This window comes from Trichechus manatus, unplaced genomic scaffold (assembly GCF_000243295.1).
Source record: "Trichechus manatus latirostris isolate Lorelei unplaced genomic scaffold, TriManLat1.0 scaffold00001, whole genome shotgun sequence".
In the NCBI taxonomy this organism is placed as follows: domain Eukaryota; kingdom Metazoa; phylum Chordata; class Mammalia; order Sirenia; family Trichechidae; genus Trichechus; species Trichechus manatus.
Window position 1 is genome coordinate 29,990,115 of NW_004443937.1, and position 22,592 is coordinate 30,012,706.

The window sequence follows — 22,592 nt, forward strand, 5'->3', positions numbered from 1 at the left end:
CCCCCACCCCCGCATTAGAGCCAGACATCACTCCCTCCAGACCTGTGCGGCAAACCAGAGGAAAGTTTTGTGGGGCATAGAAGGGAGAAGCTGTCCCCAGCCACAGAGGGGCAGGAGGCAGGGTGGATGCTGTATCCAGGGGGGACAGATGCTCTCCCTCACTCCCTCTCTAAGGAGGAGTCAGATTCAAGGACAAAGAACATGTTTCAGAGCACTATGCTAATGCGTAGAGGTTTCCATATGAGGAGGGAAGGAGCTAAAATTTATAATCCATGTGAAGGGACCTCTTGGGGTTATTTTTTTATCCCAAGAGCCTAGACAGATAAAGCATAGCCTTTGCCATCCTTCTCTCCCCATCTCCTTCCTTCCCCTCCCTCTCTCTTCCTCTTTGTACCCTCTTCTCCGTCTGTCTTTCTCTTTTCCCTGTCTTCACCCTTTTCCTCTTAACTCCCTTTCTTCCCTCCCACCCACTTCGATCCAATTTCCTCCAGCATGTCTGGTGACCCGGGCTCATGTCAGAGAAAGCCTACTGTGGTCAATACTTTCGTGTTGGTTTCTCTTAGAGGGATCATGCAGGTTCCGGGGCTGCCCCAGACCCCAGAAGGTCTCCCTGACTTGGCCTGGCTCTGAGGCATCCACAGCAGGTTTTGGTCCAAGGACTGATGCGCACAGGGAGGGCCTCTATGCTAGGACAATTTCCCTTGGGGGTCTTGCAGGCAGTGCTCACTGGCTGAGGATAGGGTCAGGTGGTCCTGAGCCCCCTGTTCACATACTCTCACCCCATTTTCAACCATAGGAATGACTCCAAGTATTTTCTAGAGAAGTTTTCCTGCTAACAGGCTGGCTCCCAGGTCTCAAGTGCTGTAAGCCCAGTTACTTCCTGCCACCTGCCACCTAAGCAAAGCCCTCTCCTTATTACCCATGACCAGTGGATAGAAGTGGCAAGGAGACAAGAAAGTAGAGCTGTTCAGTGCCAGGACAGGCTGTCGGACACAAAGATCCCCCTCAGGGATGGCCACTGGCCACAGAGGCCCTGAGGAGGCTAGACCATGCAGACTCCGTGGGCCTGACCTGTTTTAGGCTGACCTGTCTTGTTCTTGGATGCCAGAGGTTCCAGTCATCTCAGTCACTCCAGGCCTCCAGTATAGATGTTGGCCAGTTTCCACACAAGTGTGGACAACCTGAAAATTAAAGAAAGAATGAAGCTTATCTGTAGTTTGGGAGGTGTAGACATTTTCCAGAGGAAAGCCCATACAGCCTGGAATTTCTCCTTTCTGTAATGATTCCCCCATAGTACTTAAAGGTGAGACATGCCAGCAAAGTTTTAGATTTCTTCTTAAAATTAGGGTGTCCGTTTAGTGAAGAACCTGGGTAGTGTCACTGAATCTGACTACCTCTCATGCCACTGCACCTCCTGCTGGTAGTTAGATGAGAGCTCAGTGCTTGGCTGGTCCCTGCTCTGTGCAGCATTCCTGTCACAGCAGGTGGCCTGGGCAGGCTAGAGGATGGCTGCTGAAGAGGTTCCCTCCCATGTAGACAGGTCACTGCAGCAAAAAGCACAAATGCCCCTCCACACACATGGAGGTCTGCAGTATGCACACATGGACGCCTGCTCTGGCTGCAGAAGCACATTTGAACCCTCTTTATGGTTTGAAAGAAAGGGGGGTGGAAAACCTCCTGCTTCGTCAGACCCTGCTTCTTCAGACCAACCCAGAAGCACCCCCAGTGCACTTAAGATTGTGAAGGACTTGAGGAAACCTGGACAGTTGTGCTTTGTTTCCTCAGAGCTGGAAACAGGAACATTGGACAAACTCCTGGTGTCACCCAGGAGGGCCCAGGATCAGAAGTTTTGCCAAGAAGTCTGTGTACTTTGTAAGAATTTAATTATGCTAAAATAGAACTGTGCTCTTTTTAATTACTGACACCAGGATTTTATATCCTCTCTTCCTATAGACTGTCACAGGCAACTCAGCCTAGGTCACTCAGAGCCAGGCCATTTAGCAATCTGGTAAAACCCAGCCCCAAGCCTTATGTAAGAGATGGCACTGATGGACAGTTGATAATCAGTGCTTCCTATCCTGCTTCCTAATTCTTCTTCTACTTATTCTGCAATGAGGGAGCCTATTTACAGCATTCCTGTGAGCTCAGACCAACTTCAGCCTCTCTTGATGGGTCAGCCCAGGGCCTTGTGGCCTCTGGTCTAGGCTTTAGTGAGGTTAGGAGAGTGTTGCAGTTGTGAAGGGGTCATGGCCCAAAAGAAGTTTGCAGTTCAGCTTCAGCCAACAGTATATGGTTCCTTTTTTTTTTTTAAATTTAGATTTTCTTCCACCAGCCAGTTCTTCCCTCCTGCCCCTTAATTACATATTTATTCTTCACTTTCTGATGAAGGGGCATTTATTTCTCAACAGGAATTTCCAAGTTTGGACAAACTAAGTCCTGCATGCTCAGGCACCAGCACCCCACGGGGAAATGTTCTCGCATCCCATAGTCCCATGAGCCCCGAGAGCATCAAAATGACCCACCGGCACAGGTATGGATTCAGGGCTGGGGAGGGTCCCCTCCACAGAGGTAAGTCTGACTGTCAAGGGTCAGAGCACAGAAATTCTATATAGCACTTGAGCGTATTCACTCACATGCCCACTTACTGAACACAGCAAATACCCAGCTCTTGCTACAGAACTCACGCTCTACATCCAGCCAGTCACTACTCTGGGTGACAGAAGGGTACACATGGTATTGTGGGAACAGGGGCCATTTGGGGTAAATCTTGAAAATCAAGTAGAAGTTTGTAAAGCAGAGAACAGTTGGGGTTAGGAATGTGATGGAGCAATATCCAGGCAAAGTAACTGACATTTGCAGAAGCCTCGAGATGTGAGCAAGCCAGCCCGGTCAGCACTGTGTGTAGAGCAGAGTGGCTGGGGCTCAGGATTCCAGGGCCTGGGAGGGGAGGCGAGGACTAGCTCTGAATGTGCCTTGTCCATTCAGGTTTTGGGACTTGAGGAAGGTTTTAAGGAAGGGAACAGTATGGTAATATAGGCATCTAAGTGTTGGTACTCTGGACTCAGTGGAGGCCAGACCAGGGGAGAAGGCCAGTGAAGGGAGCCCCTCACTTGGGCTTATTTTCCATTGTAGGCAGCAGGTCGGCACAGAGACGCTACTCGGTAAATGAGAAGGAACAAATGACTGAGGGGCTGCCTGCTATTGACAGACAGAGGAGAGCTGTTGGCAAGCCTGTGGCTACAGATGTGGAAGGAAGCCCACAGATAGTTCACAGCCAGCTATTTTGATAGCTTCCCCTCTGACCTAGGAGCAGATCCCATCATGGTGTGGGCAGGGTATGGACACTGACTCAGACTGACGGTCCATAGCAATGAGGACATGAGATCCTTGACCTGATTCAGCATATCTCTCTTACATTCCTCCTCAGTGAGAAACTGCTGATGTTTGAGTGAGACTGAGTGACCACATACCATTTAATTCTAGGTAGAGGCCATGCCAGTCCAGCCATCATTGACCCTCCCAGAACAGGGTCCCCCAAGCAGCAGGGTGGGGCGCAGAACTGCTTCAGGCCTCAGATGAGCATTGGCTGGGAGCCCTCCAAAGCATTGGTGTCTGAGGCTGGGGATGACTTTTTCACACATTGCCTTCCACTGTCCCCCGCCACCCAGCATGGTTTCTCAGCTCCAGGCCTGACCCCTCACTATTTCCCACTCTTGCTTGCAGCCCCATGAACTTGATGGGAACAGGCCGCCATTCATCATCCTCTCTCTCCTCACACGCATCTAGCGAAGCGGGAAACATGGTGATGCTGGGCGACAGCACCATGGGCGAGGCTCCCGAGGACCTGTACCACCACATGCAGGTACCAAAGCTGTCCAAAGAAAGTGGGCCAGGGCAGCGGGCCTGGAGGACTCGCCTTTCTGCTGGCTGGTCTGGTCTGAGGGTCGGCAGCGCTGCCTAGTAACTCCAGTCCCTGAACAAAAAACACTCCCCACCAGAGCTAGCAAACCTCTACACCATCCCAAGTCTCAGTTCCCAGGCCTTATTTCCCAAGAAGGAAACCCAGCTTCAGTTCTGGATGCTCTCAGAGATCTTTTGGGAAAGCTCCTCTGCCAGATTGCCCTCTTGCCTAGCATGCCTACAGTTGAGTCCTGCTTCCTCCACAGATACCATCAGCAGGGCTCACCCAACAGCCATGCTCTATGTGGGTGGGGCGGGTGACCCGTTGTGCTGGCCATCTGCCTGGCCTCCATCAGGGCCCAGGGTGCAGCATGAGGCACCAGGTCTGGGCACCTCAGAGCATGAAGAAGCAGACTCTGGGCCGTCCCAACAGTCCTGGCCACTCAGACCTCTCTCTCTCCTGCTGATTTTTCTCCCTTTGCAGCTCGTGTATCCCAACCCCAGGTACCAGGGCTCAGTCACCAACATATCTGTTCTATCCTCGTCGCAGGCAAGCCCTTCTTCCTCCAGCCTGAGTTCCACTCACTCAGCACCATCCCAGATGATTACCTCTGCCCCTTCCAGTGCCCGAGGTAAGGACGGCAGGGTGCAGCTTGCAGAGGGGAGAGGAGAGGGCCTCATGAGCCCCACCCACCCTCTTCTCATCTGCGGCTGTACCTTTGAGAGTGGCCCGTGACTTAGAGAATGCTCACGTGTGCTTTGAGCACTAAGGACTCGAGAGTACCGGCCTCCAGATCTCTCTCTGGCTGGCTTCAGACCCTGCACTGAGCAGTGGTCACAGCTGTGCTGCTGCCTAGACAGCAGCCATCACATCTTCACCTCAGTAAGAGGGCACACAGCTGGGAGAAAGCTCACTTCTTTCCCACTGAAATGTTTGCAAGAATAAAGATCAAAGTTAAGACAAAAGTGAGTCTTTTGTCTTGAGGAATCAAGCATGATGACAGAGTATGAAAAGTAAAATTGAAGGCTAAAATTAACCCTGAAATATGTTACCCTAAAACAGTAACAACAACAAAGACAATGTTCTCCAGTTGGGAAAGGCTTAATCAGGAGAGATGATGCTGTAAAAAGCTATTGACTTTGCCAATTACTGCTTGATTTCTTATTCAGTTGAACAAATAGTGTTCTCTGAGAGCCGGCATCTTTCTCACATTCTGATCCTAGTTCCTGCAGTGAAATTTGATTCTCTGTCCCTTTAGATAGAAACACTCGCAGTGGAATGGAAATTAGCCCTCGTACCTAAGATCTAGTGCCTCCCAGGGTTGGCTCTGCAGGAATGTAATAGGAGAGAGTGGTCTGAGCTTGCCAGCACTGGCCATTGTGTCCAGGCTTCCGGGCAGGGGGAGGGCTCTCCTTGTTCTTCTTATCATTACGAAGACAAAGAGAAATATCACAAACTTATGACTTGGAGGGTCATTAAGGAAACAAAGCCCCTCTGAACACACACATGTAAGGCCCACGGTAGGAGTGATGGAGAGAACAGGGGCAGTGTGGCATGGTGGAGAGATGCAGTGGCCACCTGGGAAAAGCATTGGCAGAGGGTGGAGGGAAGAGGGGTGAGGTTGCAACAGGCATAGTCATAGACTCTTGCCTGAAGGATCCAGCCCAGCCCCTCATTTCTGTGTGGGAAACAGGTCCAGTGGGAGAGACTTTAAGGCCACCTCGCCAGACCGTGGACCCCTGGTGGCACAGTAGTTAAGAGCTTGGCTGCTAATCTAAAGGTCGGCAGTCTGACTCCACCAGCCACTCCTTGGAAACTCTATGGGGCAGTTCTGCTCTGACCTATAGGGTTGCTATGAGTTGGAATTGACTCAACGGCAGCGGGTTAAGCCAGTCCGTGGCTACGCTGGATTTGGAGTACACGGCCTTCCACTCAACAGCCCACAGTCTGATGCCCATTCCGTTACCCATGCTGCTTTCCTAACATGGACTGTGGCATTCAGAAAAGGGGAGCCAGCATTTGGAAGCAGGCATTTCTAGTGAAAGGTTAAAAAAAGACAAATGAACCATCAAACTGGTACATGCTGAAGATCTGTCAATATGTGAAGGCTGCAAACAGAAGGAAGAGTGATTTGTGTTATAAAAATGGCAAGAAAGATGGCTTTGGGAATAAAAAGGAAGGTGTTTCTCGGAAGTTAGCCGTGAACGCAGTAGTGGAGGTTGGCATTTGCAATGTCTTCAGGTAAATGTTCCTGAGTAGAGCTGCAGAAACAGATTTTGTAATCCAATCTGTTTCACTTTTCTAACCCAGCATCTCTCTAAGATATGCTCAGCCATGCTGAAGTCTTTATCTGGGTATTTCTTACTGAAGACATCTGTGAATCATGATTGCTGATAAAGACAGGCAGCAAAAATGGACATTTTAACTAAATTCTATCCTGACACTTCTTAGATGCTTTCTCTAGGCTGTGCCTTGTACTCAGTGCCCTGGAGAGAACAAAGATGGGGAACAAGCAGGCCCTGATGTCAGGGACGTCAGAGATTAACTGTGACCACCTTTGTCCTTCCTGCTAACCATTTACTGATTTATTCATTCATCAAACTTTTACTGAGCGCTCAGTGAAGAATCCACGTGGCTTCTCCCTCAGGAAGCACTACATCAGAGTTGAACAAAGAGAAATGGTTTTGTCCTGATTTGGAAGCAACCCCTGTATTTCAAATGGCGTGGTTAATGGCCTTACTGGTTATCTGTTGCTGCATAATAAACCACGCCAAAACTTAGTGGTTGAATACAGCAATTTAGTATCATCTCTCACTGTTCTGTGGGTTAACAAGGTTCACTGTGTGATTCTCACCTGGAGTTTCATGAACTTGCAGTCATACGTCAGCTGGGGCTGGAACCATCTAAAGGCTCAACTGAGCTGGATGTCCAAAATAGTTCACTCACATGGCTGGCAGTTAAGGAGCTGTCAACCAGGAGCTCAGCTGGGGCCGTCAACTTGAGCACCTACATAGATGGCCTTTCCATGTGACTTGGGCTTCTCACAGCATGGCGGCTGATTTTCCCCAGAGCAGGCATTCCAAGAGACCCAGACAGAAGCTGCAGGCTCTTATTACCCGGCTTTGCAAGTCCTAGAATGTCTCTTTTTCCACATTCTATTGGCTAGTCAGTCACTAAGCCCAACCCAGACTCCAGGGAGGGGACTGAGAATCTGCCTCATGATGAGAGGAGTGGTGTGTGCTCTCTGGAAGGGAAGGCATTGATGATCTCTGTCTTTGGAGACAAGCTACCGCAATGGCCAAACTCCACAATGCCATGTAGAGGAAGGCCGAGAGAAGTCCCTTCCTTCTTTGGGGTAGACATTCAGTGCAAAAGTAAACAAAATGGTTAAATAGAACTGGGCCCAGAGCAGGGAATGGTGAGAAGGGCAGAGGCAATAAGAAAGAGCAGAAAGTCACTTCCAGGCCACAACATCCATGTAATCTGAGTGCAGGCCCACCTGGAGAGAGCTGAGGGCCCAACATCTGTCTGTCAAGTAAAGTGTTAGGCCCTGTGGGAGAAGATAGAACACTACAACACAGCATCACACAGGAAGACTGATGTTTTCAGATAAATGTGGTAGACACAGTAGTTGATGCTCTAGGGTCATAGAGGGGAGGAGCAATCTACTCTTGGAATTTGAGGTCTGGTTTTGCAGGTAAGGGGAAGGTTTTCATGGATAAGGTGATTTGGAGAGGGGTCGTTTCCACTGGAGTCATTTCCTCCATTCCCAGGAGTGTTCATGAGACCATTGTCCTTCCTTGTGATACCCATTGACACTCTGCTATGGTTCCGTTTGCTTTGGAAAACTGAGATGAATGACCCGCAAGGCTCAATCTAAACTCTTGTAGGTCAGCAGCTCCCTCTGGTGGTCTAAAGGCTGATTGGAACTAGGAAACAGGGACTTTGAATGATCCTTTTGAGTAGCTCAGTCATGCTGGGGCTCAACCACCCTGGAATTTACCAGACAACAACTGAAGGAGTTCAGAAGTCCTGTGAACACAGAAGCCCTGTTGTTGTTGCTGTTAGGTGCTGTTGAGTCAGTTCTAACTCATGGTGACCCTATATACAACAGAACAAAACACTGCCTGGTCCTGCACCATCCTCACAGTCGTTGTCATGCTTGAAGCCATTGTTGTAGCCACTGTGTCAGTCCATCTCTTTGAGGGTCTTCCTCTTTTTCACTGACCTTCTACTTTACCAAGCATGATGTCCTTCTCCAGGGACTGATCCCTCCTGATAACATGTCCAAAGTATGATAGTATGTGAGACTAAGTCTCACCATCCTTGCCTATAAGAGCATTCTGGCTGTACTTCTTCCAGGAAAGATCTGTTCGTTCTTTTGGCAGTCCGTGGTATATTCAATATTCTTCACCAACACCATAATTCAAAGGCATCAATTCTTGTTTGGTCTTCCTTATTCATTGTCCAGCTTTCACATGCATATGAGGCGATTGAAAATACCATGGCTTGGATCAGGCACACCTTAGTCTTCAAGGTGACATCCTTGCTTTTTAACAGCTTAAAGAGGTGTGTTGCAGCAGATTTGCCCAATGCAATGCGTTGTTTGATTTCTTGACTGCTGCTTCCATGGGTGTTGATTGTAGATCCAAGTAAAATGAAACCCTTGACAACTTCAGTCTTTTCTCTGTTTATCACGATGTTGCTTATTGGTCCAGTTGTGAGGATTTTTGTTTCCTTTATATTGAGGTGTAATCCATCAGTAAGTGCTTCAAGTCCTCTTCTCTTTCAGCAAGCAAGGTTGTGTCCTCTGCATAACACGGATTGTTAATGAGTCTTCCTTCAATCCTGATGCCACATTCTTCTTCATGTAGTACAGGTTCTCTGCTTATTTGCTCAACACACAGATTAAAAAAGAATGGTGAAAGGATGCGACCCTGACACACACCTTTCCTGACTCTAAACCACACAGTATCCCCTTGTTCTGTGCGAACAACTGTCTCTTGGTCTGTGTACAGGTTCCGCATGAGCACAATTTAAGTGTTCTGGAATTCCCATTCTTCACACTGTTACCCACCTTGAACTTGCATATGAGCAATTGATGGTCTGTTCCACAGTCAGCCCTTGGCCTTGTTCTGACTGATGATATTGAGCTTTTCCATTGTCTCTTTCCACAGTTGTAGTCAGTTTGATTCCTGTGTATTCCGTCTGGCAAGGTCCACGTGTATAGTCGCCATTTATGTTGTCGAAAAAAGGTATTTGCAATAAAGAAGTTGTTGGTCTTGCAGAATTCTATCCTGTGATCTCTGGCATTGTTTCTATCACCAAGGCCATATTTTCCAACTACCAGTCCTTCTTTGTTTCCAGCTTTCGCATTCCAATCACCAGTAATATATCAGTGCATCCTGATTGCATGTTCAATCAATTTCAGACTGCAGAAGTTGGTAAAAATCTTCACTTTCTTCATCTTTAGCCTTAGTGGTTCGTGCATAAATTTGAATAATAGTCATATTAACTGATCTTCGTTGTAGGTGTACGGATATTATCCTATCACTGACAGCATTGTACTTCAAGGTGGATCTTGCAGTGTTCTTTTTGACGATGAGTACAACGCCATTCCTCTTCAAGTTGTCATTCCCGGTATAGTAGACCATATGATTGTCTGATTCAGAATGGCCAATACAAGTCCATTTCAGCTCACTAATGCCAGGATATTGATGTTCTATGGGTTCCATTTCATTTTTGACGATTTCCAATTTTCCTAGATTCATACTTCGTACATTCCACATTCCAATTATTAATGGATGTTTGCAGCTGTTTCTTCTCATTTTGAGCCCTTGTGGTGTTTAAATGTTTTCAGGAAATGTAGCCATCATCCTCTCCTATCGTGAGATTGGCTGCCCTGGGCAGAGGGCAGTGGGAGGGAAGTGAGGTGGTAGAGTTGGAAAACTTAGCAGTAGCTCAAAACACCCTTTGTTATAACACCAGAGGGGTCCCCACAACATAGATCCTAATCCTTAGTGGAGCCCTTGGGCCTCGACTAGGGGCTGCAAGCTGTGGTCCCTCCATCAGATGGTGGAGTTCTTTCATCACGGTCCAACATGGATCAGGATATTGAGTGTTCAGATCTGAGTTGGACTTGTGAGCCAGGCTATGAGCTCCGTGAGGTCAGGGACCATGGCCAGCCTGAGCAAGGCAGTGTACCAGGTTCCAACCATATGCCGGCCTGGTGTGAGCATTCAGTAGGAGTTTGATGTAAGTGAGCTGATGTAAAGGCACTGTGTCTCTGTGCATGCTAAGCGGAGGGTCGCCCTGCGCAGAGCTGTGGAGGCATTGCTCAGGAAGCATTCTGAATTCCTTGCTGGGAAGGCACTATAGAAATCAGTGGGATTAGAAGCTATTTTTCCTTTTTCTTTATGTGGCCACCTTCTTTAGTTGTCTTAGAACACAAGTTCTAAAAGTGAACATTGAAATCAGTAAAATCGCCAAATAGTAGCAATTTAGGCTCACTGTTATAAAAATCATACTTTAATCATTCTCTTAATAATGAAGGACATTTTTAAATGTCTTAAAGCCAGCCCTCAGGTTCTACAAACAGGACCGTTCTGACTAGCTGTGGAGGAAGTTACATAAATAATAATGGCATTACTGGTATTTCTTACTCTGACTTCTTCAAAGTATTTAAGCCTCATATTCTTGGACCAAAATGAGTACAAGAAGAAATTCTTAAGGACACTTGGGGAAAACTGGCTGAAGAGGACCCTTTTTTAATTGTGCCTTGACTGTGCCTGCATCACGTATTCAAAGGAAAGCTCCAGAGACCCTGGATTTCAGTGACACAGAGCCTCCAGGGGCTGCAGATTTACCTCTCAGCTGAAGCCTCTGGGCTGGTCTCGACCCTCCAGCTTCATTTAGGCCACGCCACAGAGAGGGCTTCTGACCACTTGAGCTAGCCAGGGGCTGTCCCTGGGCTAGTGAAGGGCAGTGCGTTCCAGATGACCCTTCTGTGAGGGGTCCAGATGCCACCAGCAGTTTTTCGTGGACACACTGGCGTCTAGCACAGTGAGTGGTGCACATCTGGAAGGCCTTCGAAATTACCCATTTCCCCAGGAAAGCCAGCAGGTTATTCTAACTGCTTCTGTGGAAGGCTCCCTCAAGGACCACAGGTGGTCAGGTCCCTTGACTGCATTAATGGGGACTAGACCACCTCACATCTGACATGGTCTAGCCCCCATAACAGCCCCTCAGGGCAGGGGAGATGACCACAGAGACCTCACAGGAGAAGAACATGGAACAAGTCGACTGAAGAGCCTGTGTTAACATCCTGTGACTCCCAGATTAGCTCTATGACCCCTGAGGTCACTGAAGAGCAAGTCTCAGAGAAAGAAATCCCTGTGTGCAAGGCCCTAGTCTCCAGCCAGCCTGATTCCAGGGCTGCAGCAATAGGACAGCCAGGCAGGCAGAGGCTGGCTGCCAGGAGCCTGGTACCTGGGAGGGAGAAGCCTCTGGGAAGAGGGTCATAGGGGGCCAGCTGAGAACAGGGCTAATGGTGTCAGGAGATAAGGTAAGTGCATGGAGACATTGTGTCAAGTAAGAGCCATGTAACTCTGTTATCTGAATGTCTGTCTTTGTGTGATGGCTCCATTGCAAGCTGGCCTGTGCCCATGCCTGGGCCCCTGAGAAAGCCCCACATCCAGGCCACGCCCATCTCCTGAGAGTGCTGGGCTCAGGGGACCTCTAGGGTCCTGGAACCAGTCTACAACTCTTCCTCTGAGTGTGGTGAGAGGGCTCTGTCAGTGGGTCTGCACTGCCCCAGCCCCAGCCTGCAGTGTATCTGCCTCAGCTGGGACACCAGGTGCTGTCACCACCACCATCTAACCACCAGGCTCTCTGCTTCATTCCTCCTGTGCTTGCTGAGCTCATCTTACCCCAACTGCACGGGGACACCTACCCCGGTTTCCCAGCCCCAAGAGTGCTTGCCCGCTGGGCCCTCCATTTGTGGCTTGTCATCTGTGCGTGATTGTTCTCACTTGGTTACAGGCTCTCCCTCTCTGCCAGATAAGTACCGCCATGCCCGAGAAATGATGTTGCTGTTGCCCACACACCGGGACCGCCCAAGCAGTGCCATGTATCCAGCAGCCATCCTGGAGAACGGACAGGTAGTGGACCCACCCTATCCACTGCTCTCTGCTGCAACTGTGTTGCCTTAGGTTTCCTTCATTGCACTTGCAAGGCTCTCAGCATTATCCTAAGTGCCTCCCTCACTCTGCCATAAGATCCCTGAGAAGGCTGCTGGGCTCCTGGATGGGGATGACAGTGAATCTGAGGACCAGCAATCCAGACGAAGCGCAGGTGTGGGTAGAATGGCAGCAGGGTTGGACACACCATTGCTTGTGTTGTTGTCTGTCCTTCTGGCCAGCCTTCTGGGCTCCTCATGCCTAAACAGTCTGGCAGAGAACATTGGTTTTTTGCAGCCGGTCCCAGGAAGACAGTGGTGGACATGAGTCTAGAGGATGTCCTTCCTCCCTGTGTGTGTAAGGGGCATCCTTATGGGGGCAAGCTCTGCCTCTCTTATCCATCCGTCTACCTGAAGCCCTCACTACCTGCTAGTGCTGCTCTCTACCATCTGCACAGCTCTGTAAATACTCTACCTGGGGGGCATGAGCAAAAAGCTGCAGGGATTAACACCCTCCCCTGTCCATTCTGCTCCTGCGCCTCCATCAGAGTCCATGAAAATCACCTCCAAGGTACTGTTATCTAGCCCCAGAGTGCCAGGAGTTTCTTGATGGTACCTCTCTGTGCCATCAGCCCTGCTAGGCTGAGAGAGCAGGGCTGCTTGGCAGCTGCCTGTTAGAACAGCAGGTGTTGTCTGTAATGTAGGCTTGGGTACTGCGTTTTCCCCTACCCTCTGCTAATGGGGGTCTATGTGGGGGCCTCTCCAGGAAGCTAAGTCTCTCATTGCTTATGGGTAAAGCAGCTCCCTAGATCCCTTCTGCCAGTGGGTGTCCCTGGCAGGACAGAAGGAGACAGTGGGCCTCCCTGGCAGACAGTTGGACACTCTGAGGTACCTCTGTCCTCTTCCTTGGGCCCTGCACAAGACAGTCGGGAGCCCAGCCAGCCACTGGAGGGTGTGCCACAAAGGCGCCAAGTGCACAGGGAGGCACTCAGCCAGACCCTCGTGGTTGGGCTTCCCTAGGGCTGGTGTGGAGCTCATGACACATCTCAAGCATGAGCCATACCACTATTTTGATTTCCCCTATCTGATCCTTGGAATGTCCTTGCTCCTAGGGCCCACAAAACCATGCCTCCTGAGATACAACGGGTCATTTTCACCCTCTTTCGCATTTGTCTCCTTCCCTCAGCTGCCAAATTTCCAACGGGCACTGTTCCAGCAAGTGGTCGGAGCCTGCAAACCCTGCAGTGATCCCAATCTGTCTGTGGCCGAAAAAGGTACTGTTCTCCACCCCTCCCTCCCTCAAGGTGTGCTGTCCCATGTGTGTCCTCATCCTGAGGGTCTGACTTTTATCCCTGAGCACCAGCTAGCCAGGGGCTGAGCCACATTCCAACGCCGGGGTCTGTCTGTCCAGAGTCCTGATCAATTCCTGTGCTCACTGTTAACCTACGTCTGACATGGTGCTAGACTTGTATCCCACTAGTTTGTCTGGATCTCTCCCTCCACAGGGCCCACCTTCAGAGAGGTCCCAGTTGCCACCTACCCTGAGCTCAAATTTATGGAAACTGAGGCTGCTCTGTGTAAATTGTGGGCAACTACTCCCTGGGCAACAGACCCTGTGACCCATTTGGTCCCTCACGGACCTCTCCTGGGAGCTCAGAACAGGGCCAAATGAGCCCAAGAGGAATGAGGAGGACAGGATATGGGAAAGTGAATTTCCAAAGACAGTCCCCTCCAGGTGAAGCCCTGGGTCCAGTCTGCCTGTAGCCACTCTGGCCAGCAGCTGCTGTGAGTCTGTTTCCTGCATTGCAAGGCCATCAACCACACCACAGACTGGGCAGTCCCCCTGAGAACAGGGGCTCTGTAGAGAGTGGTTGTGCCCTGCATTCTGCTTCTGCAAGCTGATGGAAGAAGCAGTCTTCAACCTGTGACCCTGGCCTGAAGTCCCCAATGTGGAGACCTGAGGGAATTTCCACATGGAGCAATACCTAAATGAGGACTGTGCTGACCCTTCCTGCCATTTGGAACCTGAGCCCGTATCTCCGCAGAGGTTCATCTCCCCCTCCTCCTCCTGTTGGAGTTTAGGGCATACTCCATCCCCACCAATACAGCCTGCTGCCTCCTAGTCCTTTGGAAAATGTCCCTCCAGAGTTATCATCATGTTGTCATTGCACCTTCTCACCAAGTGCTGTCCGCACTGTCATTGTTCCTCCCTTACTCATCGTGGAGGACATGCCTCTGTGTCCTCTTTAAGGAGACCAAACCCTGGGTCCACAGCCTCAGTGCCTGGTGAGTGTCAGCACCAGGTGCTTGGCCACAGAAGGGCCTAGAGATTCTGGCTGAAGAAGCCTTCTTAGACTCAAGGCTGCACATCCTGAAAACGTGGCTTGCTTGGACCTTTCATCTGTGACCCTCAAGGGGCAGAATCTACAGTGGCCTTTCTCTACCTGACACGCAGAGCATCCTCAGAACTAGCCAAGAGCCCGGATGCGCTCACAGCTGAGGATGGGTGCTGGTGGCCAGACCAGGACCCTACATCAACTGGATACAGAAGAGCTTCAGGCCTCAGCCAGGCTGCAGCAAGAAGCTGGACATGCCCACCCCTAGGTGTGGGGAGGAAAGAGGTGGTCTCAGAACAGAGGCTGGGCCCAGAGCAAGTATGTCCACTCCAAAGGGCAGCAAATTAGACTTGTGCCCATTGGGAACACCTAGGCCAGAGTGCTAATAACCTCCTAAGTCTCTGCCTGGATCTTCCAGGGCAGGAACTGTACATACTTGTCCCCACTTTCTTGTCCGTCAGGGTACTGAGTACCATGAGGACTCCATCTCTTCCTTTGCAGGTCTCTGTCTTTGCCAGGCAGTGACTCCCAGACCAGGCAAGCCTGCCCTCAGGGCTGTGGGCTGTGCACTGGGGATCCCAGGCCAATGATGGACAGCTGTTAACACTGAAAGAGGGAGAGAGGGAAATGCAGACAGGACACAGTGGGAATTGCCCCTCTTCTTCCAGGATAAGTTGTTCCATCTGGAGAGTCCCCACAGGCCCCAGTGCATGTGTGCCATGTGGCAAAGGTCCACTGGTCTCATTGATCACAAACACCAGACTGCAGAATGAGTTTGAGGTTTTCTGGTTCACATGAAGTGGCTCAGGAAGGCACCCTTTTGGAAACCATTGCAGCCTTTGGCCAGACTTCTTTCTCCATATCCTTCCTGCCCTCAGGTTGCTTTGGGCCCTTGTGGGTGAGCTTTCGTAGCCCTGCAATTCTTCCAGTACATCTGACATCTTGAGCTATCTAACCTCTTTGGGGAAGCTGCCCAGACTCACCTCCAAGCTGCTCATTCCCTGAGATTTGGTGGCTGTGTGTGGGGAGACGGTGCCTCAGTGCAGAGGACCCGGAAACTCATGCCACATCTTAGAGAGAGCCTGGGTGGGAATGGGCCTAAGTTTTGGGGTAGCTCAGGCTCTCTTGAGGCCCTGCTCATCGGAGATTCGTAAGTCTTTCCTCCCTTCAAGCGACAGCTGAGTGCGTACCCACCTAGTCACTGTCAACACTCCTCCCTCCTGCCACCAGCCATACCATGAGACTGGGCAATCCTCCTTAGAACAGAGGATATTTTTTAGTTGAGGTTTGCCCTGTGTTCTGCTGCAAGCCCATGCCACTTCCTGACCAATGAAGAGGAAGAGGGTAGATGTCACCTCTTTATCCCTGGACCACATGGGGCCCAGCCCCTCCTGATCCTCCTCCTTGAAAGTCAGACTCCAGCTTTTTCCCTTCTGGAGCCTCCCAGGTCACATTAGCCCCTGGCATTCCCCACTCAGTGCCTAGAACAGGAAGAACCCAAACCCTGGCCTCCTCCGGGTCACTTTAGCTACAACTGTTATAGAACAAAGCCAGTGGCTGGGCACCTGGATTGTGAGCTTCCTCCCTGCTGCTGACTGCCCATCAGAGGAAGGAAAATTCTTCTTGGTGGTGTTCGTCCTCTAGGAGGAGTTGGCCCACAGAATTCTCATGTCCCCTGCTGCTCCTGCAGAGTGGCACCCTCAGACCCCAAGGTCCAGCCATTCCTCTTCTCCTCTTTCCTCCTGTGAAGTTGTTCATCCCAAATGGGGCCGAGGGACCAGTATTAGGCACTGGTCTCATCCCCTAGCAAGGAGGGAACTCTGTGTTCCCCTTTGCCCAGGACTCACTCTAGCTTGCATCCATGGCATGCCCTGAATTGGGCTTCTTTGGATGCCCAAAACACATGGGCACCTGAGTCCTCCCTCTTCTTGGGAAGCAGTAGGGCAGTGGGTCCAGCTGGACCTGGACTGCAGCCCCTGGGCTTTATATACTTTTCTCCAGTAGGTACACTGAACACCAGTCCTAGAAAGACCTCCTGTGCATCCCGAACCCAGCCAGTAGGTGTGCGAACAATGGAGATGGGCCAAGCTTGTCCATCCTCACAGGCCCTTTGTAGGGCCCAATTTTGGGGGCAGCTCCTCCCCACTTCCTGGCCATGCACCCAGCTCTGGAAGGAGGCAGTCTCTGCCCCTCCCCCCCTCCCTGCTTTTCCCACTGGGCCTGGGCAGCAGAGAGCCCCGGCTCTTGACTTTGGTCAGCCATTCTCTGGCCTGTACTCGGTGTTCTCTGGGTCTCAGCAGTCTTTTCTGCTCTCCTGTCCTCTCCTCTCCTGTTTCCTCGTCTCTCCTCCTCTCCTACTGGCAAGCCCTGGAGGCTGCAGATGTTCCCTCCACGCTGCACTTCCTCTCAGCTTGCCTCATCCCGAATACGCTTCAGACATCAGCTCATCTATCTGTTGCCATCTTCTTGAGCTGCTTCTGTCCCTGGCCACTCTCCTTTCCTGGGGCCACAGTGCCTTTCTTGGCCAGTGCTTTTAGTCCCCGGAGCTGGCATGCTACTCCCTTGTGTGCTGGGTACATGGCACGCACCTGGAGAAGCCACAGGCTGTAGGATGGGCTTCTCAAGAAGTAACCTCCCTTCTTCATGCCGTCTGTTTCCACCCTTCAGTGGTGCCAGCAGCCCCCAGCAGCTGGAGCCTGGATAGCGGAGCTCGAGAGGCCCAGCCCTTCCTGTCTGCCCATGTGGGGCACATCCTGGCCCCCCCAGTGCCTCCCCGAAGCCTGACTCATGGTAAGGAGACCTCCATTGGGTCCCCCAGATAGTCCCTGGTCTCAGACTCCGCTCAGGGGCAAGGGCGGCAGCTATCCAGGCTGAGAAGATGGGCCACTCTCTGGGCTGACTCAGCCAAGGAACAAACATCCCAACCGCAGGAAGGATCCTGCTGGGCTCTGGGGTCAGTGAGGTTTCTGAGTACAGCAGGTTAGCTCGGCAAGGACATCCCAATCCAAGACTTCAGGGAGGCTGAAGACCATGGAAATGAGGACTGGCCTGTGCCAGGCCCGACGCTCACCCGTCTCATCACCCAGCAGCGGGCTGGAGAGCTGCCACTGCTTGTGGCCTGTTGTTGCACAGGCTCTGATGCACTCGAACTTTGTGACCTCCTGTGCTGAGTGGGTGTCTTTTATCCCAGCAGCTTGTGTTTTGGAGAACTTCAGTGTAAAGAGAGGTTTTTCTATGGCTGTCAATGCTGAGGCATCCCCAGGAGACTCTCCCAGGCCTGCCCAGTTGGCCCAGCAATATGGTGATGGTGCGCAGCCTGAAAGCCCGCAGCCAAGGGGCCCCAGTTGAGGCTGTGTTCTGTTCCCTTTGCAGGTCATTACCTACATTTTGACGCCTTCCACCACCCCCTGGGTGACACCCCCCCTGCCCTCCCTGCCAGGACCCTGCGAAAGGTAATGTAGTGAAGTGACAGGCCCGCAGGCTGTGAGATGGGTCATCTCATCTGCTCTAGAATCACTCCTGGGGTCTGCAGGAGGAGCCTGAGCCCCCTCCCCTGCTGCCCCTCTGTCCCCGAGGGCCCTGCCTGGCAGAAGCTGGGGGTGACCACTGCACCCTCTTTCCAACACATCCTCTCCCTGCAGTGGGGACAGGGAGTCAGAGGGCCCTGGACACAGCAACACACAGCGCCTAGTGTGTGTGGGCAGCCAGCGCTGGGAAGCCTGGGGGCTCTGTGCCACTATCACAGGGTAGACATGCCTGTGGTGTGTCAGAGCACAGAAGCATCAGGCAGCAAAGCTTTATGAGAGAAAACCTTAAGTCCTGCCTGTTAATTTCATTTTTCGGCAAATTTGGAGACTGCCTCTGTCACCGATTTTATCAGCAGAATTTGTCCATTTGGCCATTTCTCTCTGCACTCCCCAGCCAGCCTGACCACCCAACCCTTCCTCAGTACCCCAGGGCCCCCGCTGGTAGCCAGGGAGCTGCCCAGCAGCCAGGGCAGGGCCATTTTTCAGCCCACAGAAACACACGATCCTGGGGCTCCATTGGCTTTCTGGGTGGGGACGGTGAGGTGGGGGCTGGGAGGGGTCGCTGTGGAAGAAACATGCTGTTGAAGAGGGTTATTCTGAAGTTCACTAAGAAGCAGACTTTTGGCCTTCCCTTCACATGGCGGGCCAGTCAGCCTGTCTGGAGAGAGGGATTCTAACTTGCCCACCTTTCCTTTGCAGTCTCCTCTCCACCCTATCCCGGCCTCTCCCACAAGCCCGCAGTCTGGCCTGGACGGCAGCAACTCCACACTGTCCGGCAGTGCCAGCAGCGGCGTGTCCTCCTTGAGTGAGAGTAACTTTGGGCACTCCTCAGAGGCCCCACCTCGCACCGATACCATGGACTCCACGCCGAGCCAGGCATGGAATGCCGATGAAGATCTTGAGCCACCCTACCTCCCCGTCCACTACAGCCTCTCTGAGTCTGCCGTTCTGGACTCCATCAAGGCCCAGCCATGCCGAAGCCACTCAGCCCCAGGGTGTGTCATCCCTCAGGACCCCATGGACCCACCTGCGCTGCCGCCCAAGCCCTACCACCCCCGCCTACCGGCCCTGGAGCACGATGAGGGCATACTGCTGCGCGAAGAGGCTGAGAGGCCTCGGGGCCTGCACCGCAAGGCCTCACTGCCTCCTGGGAGCATCAAGGAGGAGCAGGCGCGCATTGCCTGGGAGCACGGCCGAGGGGAACAGTGAGGGGCAGGGAGGTGGCTGAGATGCCGCCCTCAGTGAGCAGCTTGCCCAACCACTCCAGGTCTGAAAAGCAAGTCCACTGCTGCCCCTTCACCCCAGGGAGCCAGAGAGGCCTGGCACTCAGGAGAGAACCACCCGTCTCCGTTCTACTGCCGTGAACTCGTGTGTTGCCATGTCCAGAGGCCGCAGCAGCATGAAGGGTTGTGGCTTCTCTTTTTATTTCATTTTCTACATTTCCATTTCTACGGGTTTTCCTTTCTTTCCTTTGTGCAGTAGATGCTTTCCTCCTCCTGCAGTTTCAGACCACATGGAGTTATATGGAGATATTGCAGACAGAATCTCTCTGCAGCATTGCAGGGCCCGGAGCAGGAGCCCAGGCCCTCCCTGCAGGGTAGAGATGCACATGAGAATGGAAATTGCACTAGGACCTCTTTCTTTGCTGTGTGGACAGGAAAGCTCATGGCTGCATTCAGGGATTGCTGGGACTCCAAGGACTATATGTCACAAGTGGATGAGGGGCTACAAGCTGTTTTGCACAAATGCCTGCCCACTTGCCCACTCTTCTGTCTAGGAGTGTGCAGCCAAGGGGCTGGCTGGCCAACCTGCCAGCCCAGGTGTGTGACCTGGCTCAACCACACGCCCAGGGCACACTTCCAGGCTTCCATGGGTCAACCCTGTCTCCTCCTCCACCTTGGATTTTTCTCTCCATCACTTTTATTTTTGACCATTTGCTCCCTCCCACTCTCAGCACACCTCACGTCCCGCAGGAGCCCCCATGGTGAATGGATCTGCAAGGATAGCTTCCACCCTCTGGGGCCTCAGAGGGAAGTGTGGAGGACAGAGGGGCTCCCCCAGCCATCTTTCTCCTGGGGGAAGCTGGGCCCCTCCCCAGGGCCCAAGAAGCCACCTATTGAGGGACAAACTGGTATAGGAGGGAAGCTGGGGTGTTAAGAAGGCCAGAAATCCTCTGAGCTTTCAGAAGTGGTCAGAATGCCTGTCACCCAGCTCCACAATCAGGGATTTTCAGCACTACCTCTGAGGCTTCCTGGCCCGAGGACATGTGGTCAGATTCGGCAAGCTCCTGGATGAGGGTGGGAGTGAGCTGCTCCTTTTGGAAGCAGAGGGCCATGCAGGTAGGATTGTCATCACCCAAGTTGCCAAGTGTAGCGCCCCGCTCCAGGCCTGTGGGGACCACCACTCAGGGTTTGGGCGGGCAGGAGGGCAGTGTCTCCAGCCTCCTCAGTCTGCTGGGCAGAGTGCAGTGGTATCTTTATAGGAAACTCTTTCAGGTCAGGGCACTGATTTTCCTCTGGGTTTATCATTTGGAGGGATAGGGGTTAGGAGGGTGTAGTAGTATTTTACCAGGGTGCTTCCAGGTTACTTTTAAAAAGTCTACAAAATATTTTTTTCTTTCATTTGCTTGAGTACACATTAGGGTGAGCCAGGGTCTTGGATGGTTACAAGATTGGCTTCTTGTTGAGCAGGCATGTTGCCCCCCCAGTTCCTCTTCTGCTGGCCTGTCTGACTATAGCTAGTCCCTGGGCCCTCACCCCTTCCCCGCAACCCCTCCTTCCAAACAGAAAAAGCCACGGTCAGGGTGTTTTTCTCTTATAAACAAACACCAGCTTGTTCAACAAGAATGTCAGCAAGTAACCCTGGGAAAGATGGAGGGCCACACTCCCTTCAGGGTGCTGAGGGGTGTTTATCGCCAGTGTGGGTCCTTACTGATACCGTAAGGATTACTCCAGGCAGAGCGGGGCAGGTTGTTGTTGAGAGTATGGATCAATCATGGCAGCCCCGAACCTGGAGGCAGGCCTGCTTCTGAGCCTGGGTTCACCTGCAAGCTTCAGTCCCTGGACTATCTGGTGTTCACAAGTGTTAGAGGCCTAGAGGCTAGTTTTGGATCTGATCCTTGGGTAAGAGGGCATGTTTACATTTGAAGGCACCTTGGAAACCCTGGTGGTGTAGGGGTTAAGAGGCAGTTCAGATCCACCGAGTGCTCCTTGGAAATCTTATGGAGCAGTTCTGCTCTGTCCTATAGGGTTGCTATGAGTCAGAATCGACTCGATGGCAATGGGTTTCTGAACCTGTCGCTGGACAAGGCAGCCATCCCCTTCTCCGCTTGGTGGTGCGGTGGAGGGCGGGGGCGAGGGGAGTAAGTGAGGGGAGTGTGATTTTGTCCTTGCTTTTGGAAGGTGAGACAGGTTTGTGCTTTCCCTCTTAATTTTCCCTAACCAGATGAAAAGGACACATTCCAAATCCCTTTTGTTGGCGAATCAGGCAGTCGGGGGTAAGTGGGAGGCCAGAGATGAGAATTCTTAGAAAAGATTGTGAAATACTTTCATTCTTTCAAGCTTACTTGTAAATACCTATTTGAATGCTGTGTATTTGTACAGGAATTTGAGCAAAAAATGTATAGAGTGTGATGACCAATTGGTATTCAGCCCTATAAATGTGTTTTTAACCTCTGGCATTCTGTGCTTATTTAAAACAAGAAAACTTCTAACCATTTCTTTTGTGTATTCATGTTTAAAGAAAAGTGATTTTAAAATGATCTTACCTGTACCAGAAAGCAAAGTTTAAAGAAAAAAATTTGTACCAGTGTCCCAAGAGGTATTTTACTGTATATATTGTGGTAGCATGTTCTAAATCCAACAAGTAATGTGAGTTTTAGATGTAAATATCTGCCACTGGTTTTTCCCCACTCCCTTGACTGCTGTGATGTGAATTAAAGACGAATACCTAATACTGATCCACTGAATTCACTGAATGGGAGCGGCGCAGGTGCCCCTCTCCAGCCCTTGTAACTGGGCTCCAAGCCCTTTCAGCACTATGCACATTTCCCTTCTGCATCGCGCGCAGAAATGACTCCTGCTGCCAGTGCCTTCAAGGACAGGTAGGCAAGCCTCGGATTTGAAAGGAGGGCGGCCAAAGAGGAAACACCGTCCAGCGCTTGCCCCTGGCTCTGGAGGCACTCTGGGCAGCGAGGAGCCCTGAGGACTCAGCTGGGAAGCAGGAGGCGGACCAGACATTTCTACCACGCTTCCGGGGCTTGTGGGGAAATAGGGAGCTCCTCCAAGAGTGGGAACAAAATTATAAGGTTCCCTAACCTCTCCAATCTGAGGCAGGCTGATTCTCCAACTCCTAAAGCCTCGGCATGTAGCCCGGGGCCAGGCGCTTCCCCCGCAGGTCTAGGATGGCAACCCGCAGGTTAGCGGGCCTGGAGCCCTTTCTAGGAGACCTTCCAGCAGGAGAACGGCTCCTGTCGGCCATGCAAGGAGGGCCCAGGTCACCCGAGGGTAAAACAAGTGGGCAAGTTCGGAAATGGCCCAGGTGCCTGAGCCTCAGCAGCCGCTACTCAAAGGCTGAGTCCCCCGCCCACGTGCTTGTTTTCAAAAAAGGAATGAAACCTTCTGAGCCTTCCGTGATGCCGGCCGCCCTCTCTG

General features: G+C 51.7%; 1 protein-coding gene across 1 annotated transcript in view; it reads left to right on the plus strand.

Annotated features, from left to right (window-relative positions):
- DOCK3 (dedicator of cytokinesis 3) overlaps positions 1-19,149 on the plus strand; it is a 450,742-nt gene extending 431,593 nt beyond the window's left edge. Inside the window, exons 47-53 of the mRNA XM_004368733.1 lie at positions 2,409-2,530; positions 3,724-3,862; positions 4,385-4,532; positions 11,942-12,060; positions 13,264-13,351; positions 17,786-17,865; positions 18,640-19,149. Of these exons, the coding sequence (XP_004368790.1) occupies positions 2,409-2,530; positions 3,724-3,862; positions 4,385-4,532; positions 11,942-12,060; positions 13,264-13,351; positions 17,786-17,865; positions 18,640-19,149 (1,206 nt within the window). The remainder of the gene's footprint in view (positions 1-2,408; positions 2,531-3,723; positions 3,863-4,384; positions 4,533-11,941; positions 12,061-13,263; positions 13,352-17,785; positions 17,866-18,639) is intronic.
- The last annotated feature ends 3,443 nt before the right edge of the window (positions 19,150-22,592 follow it).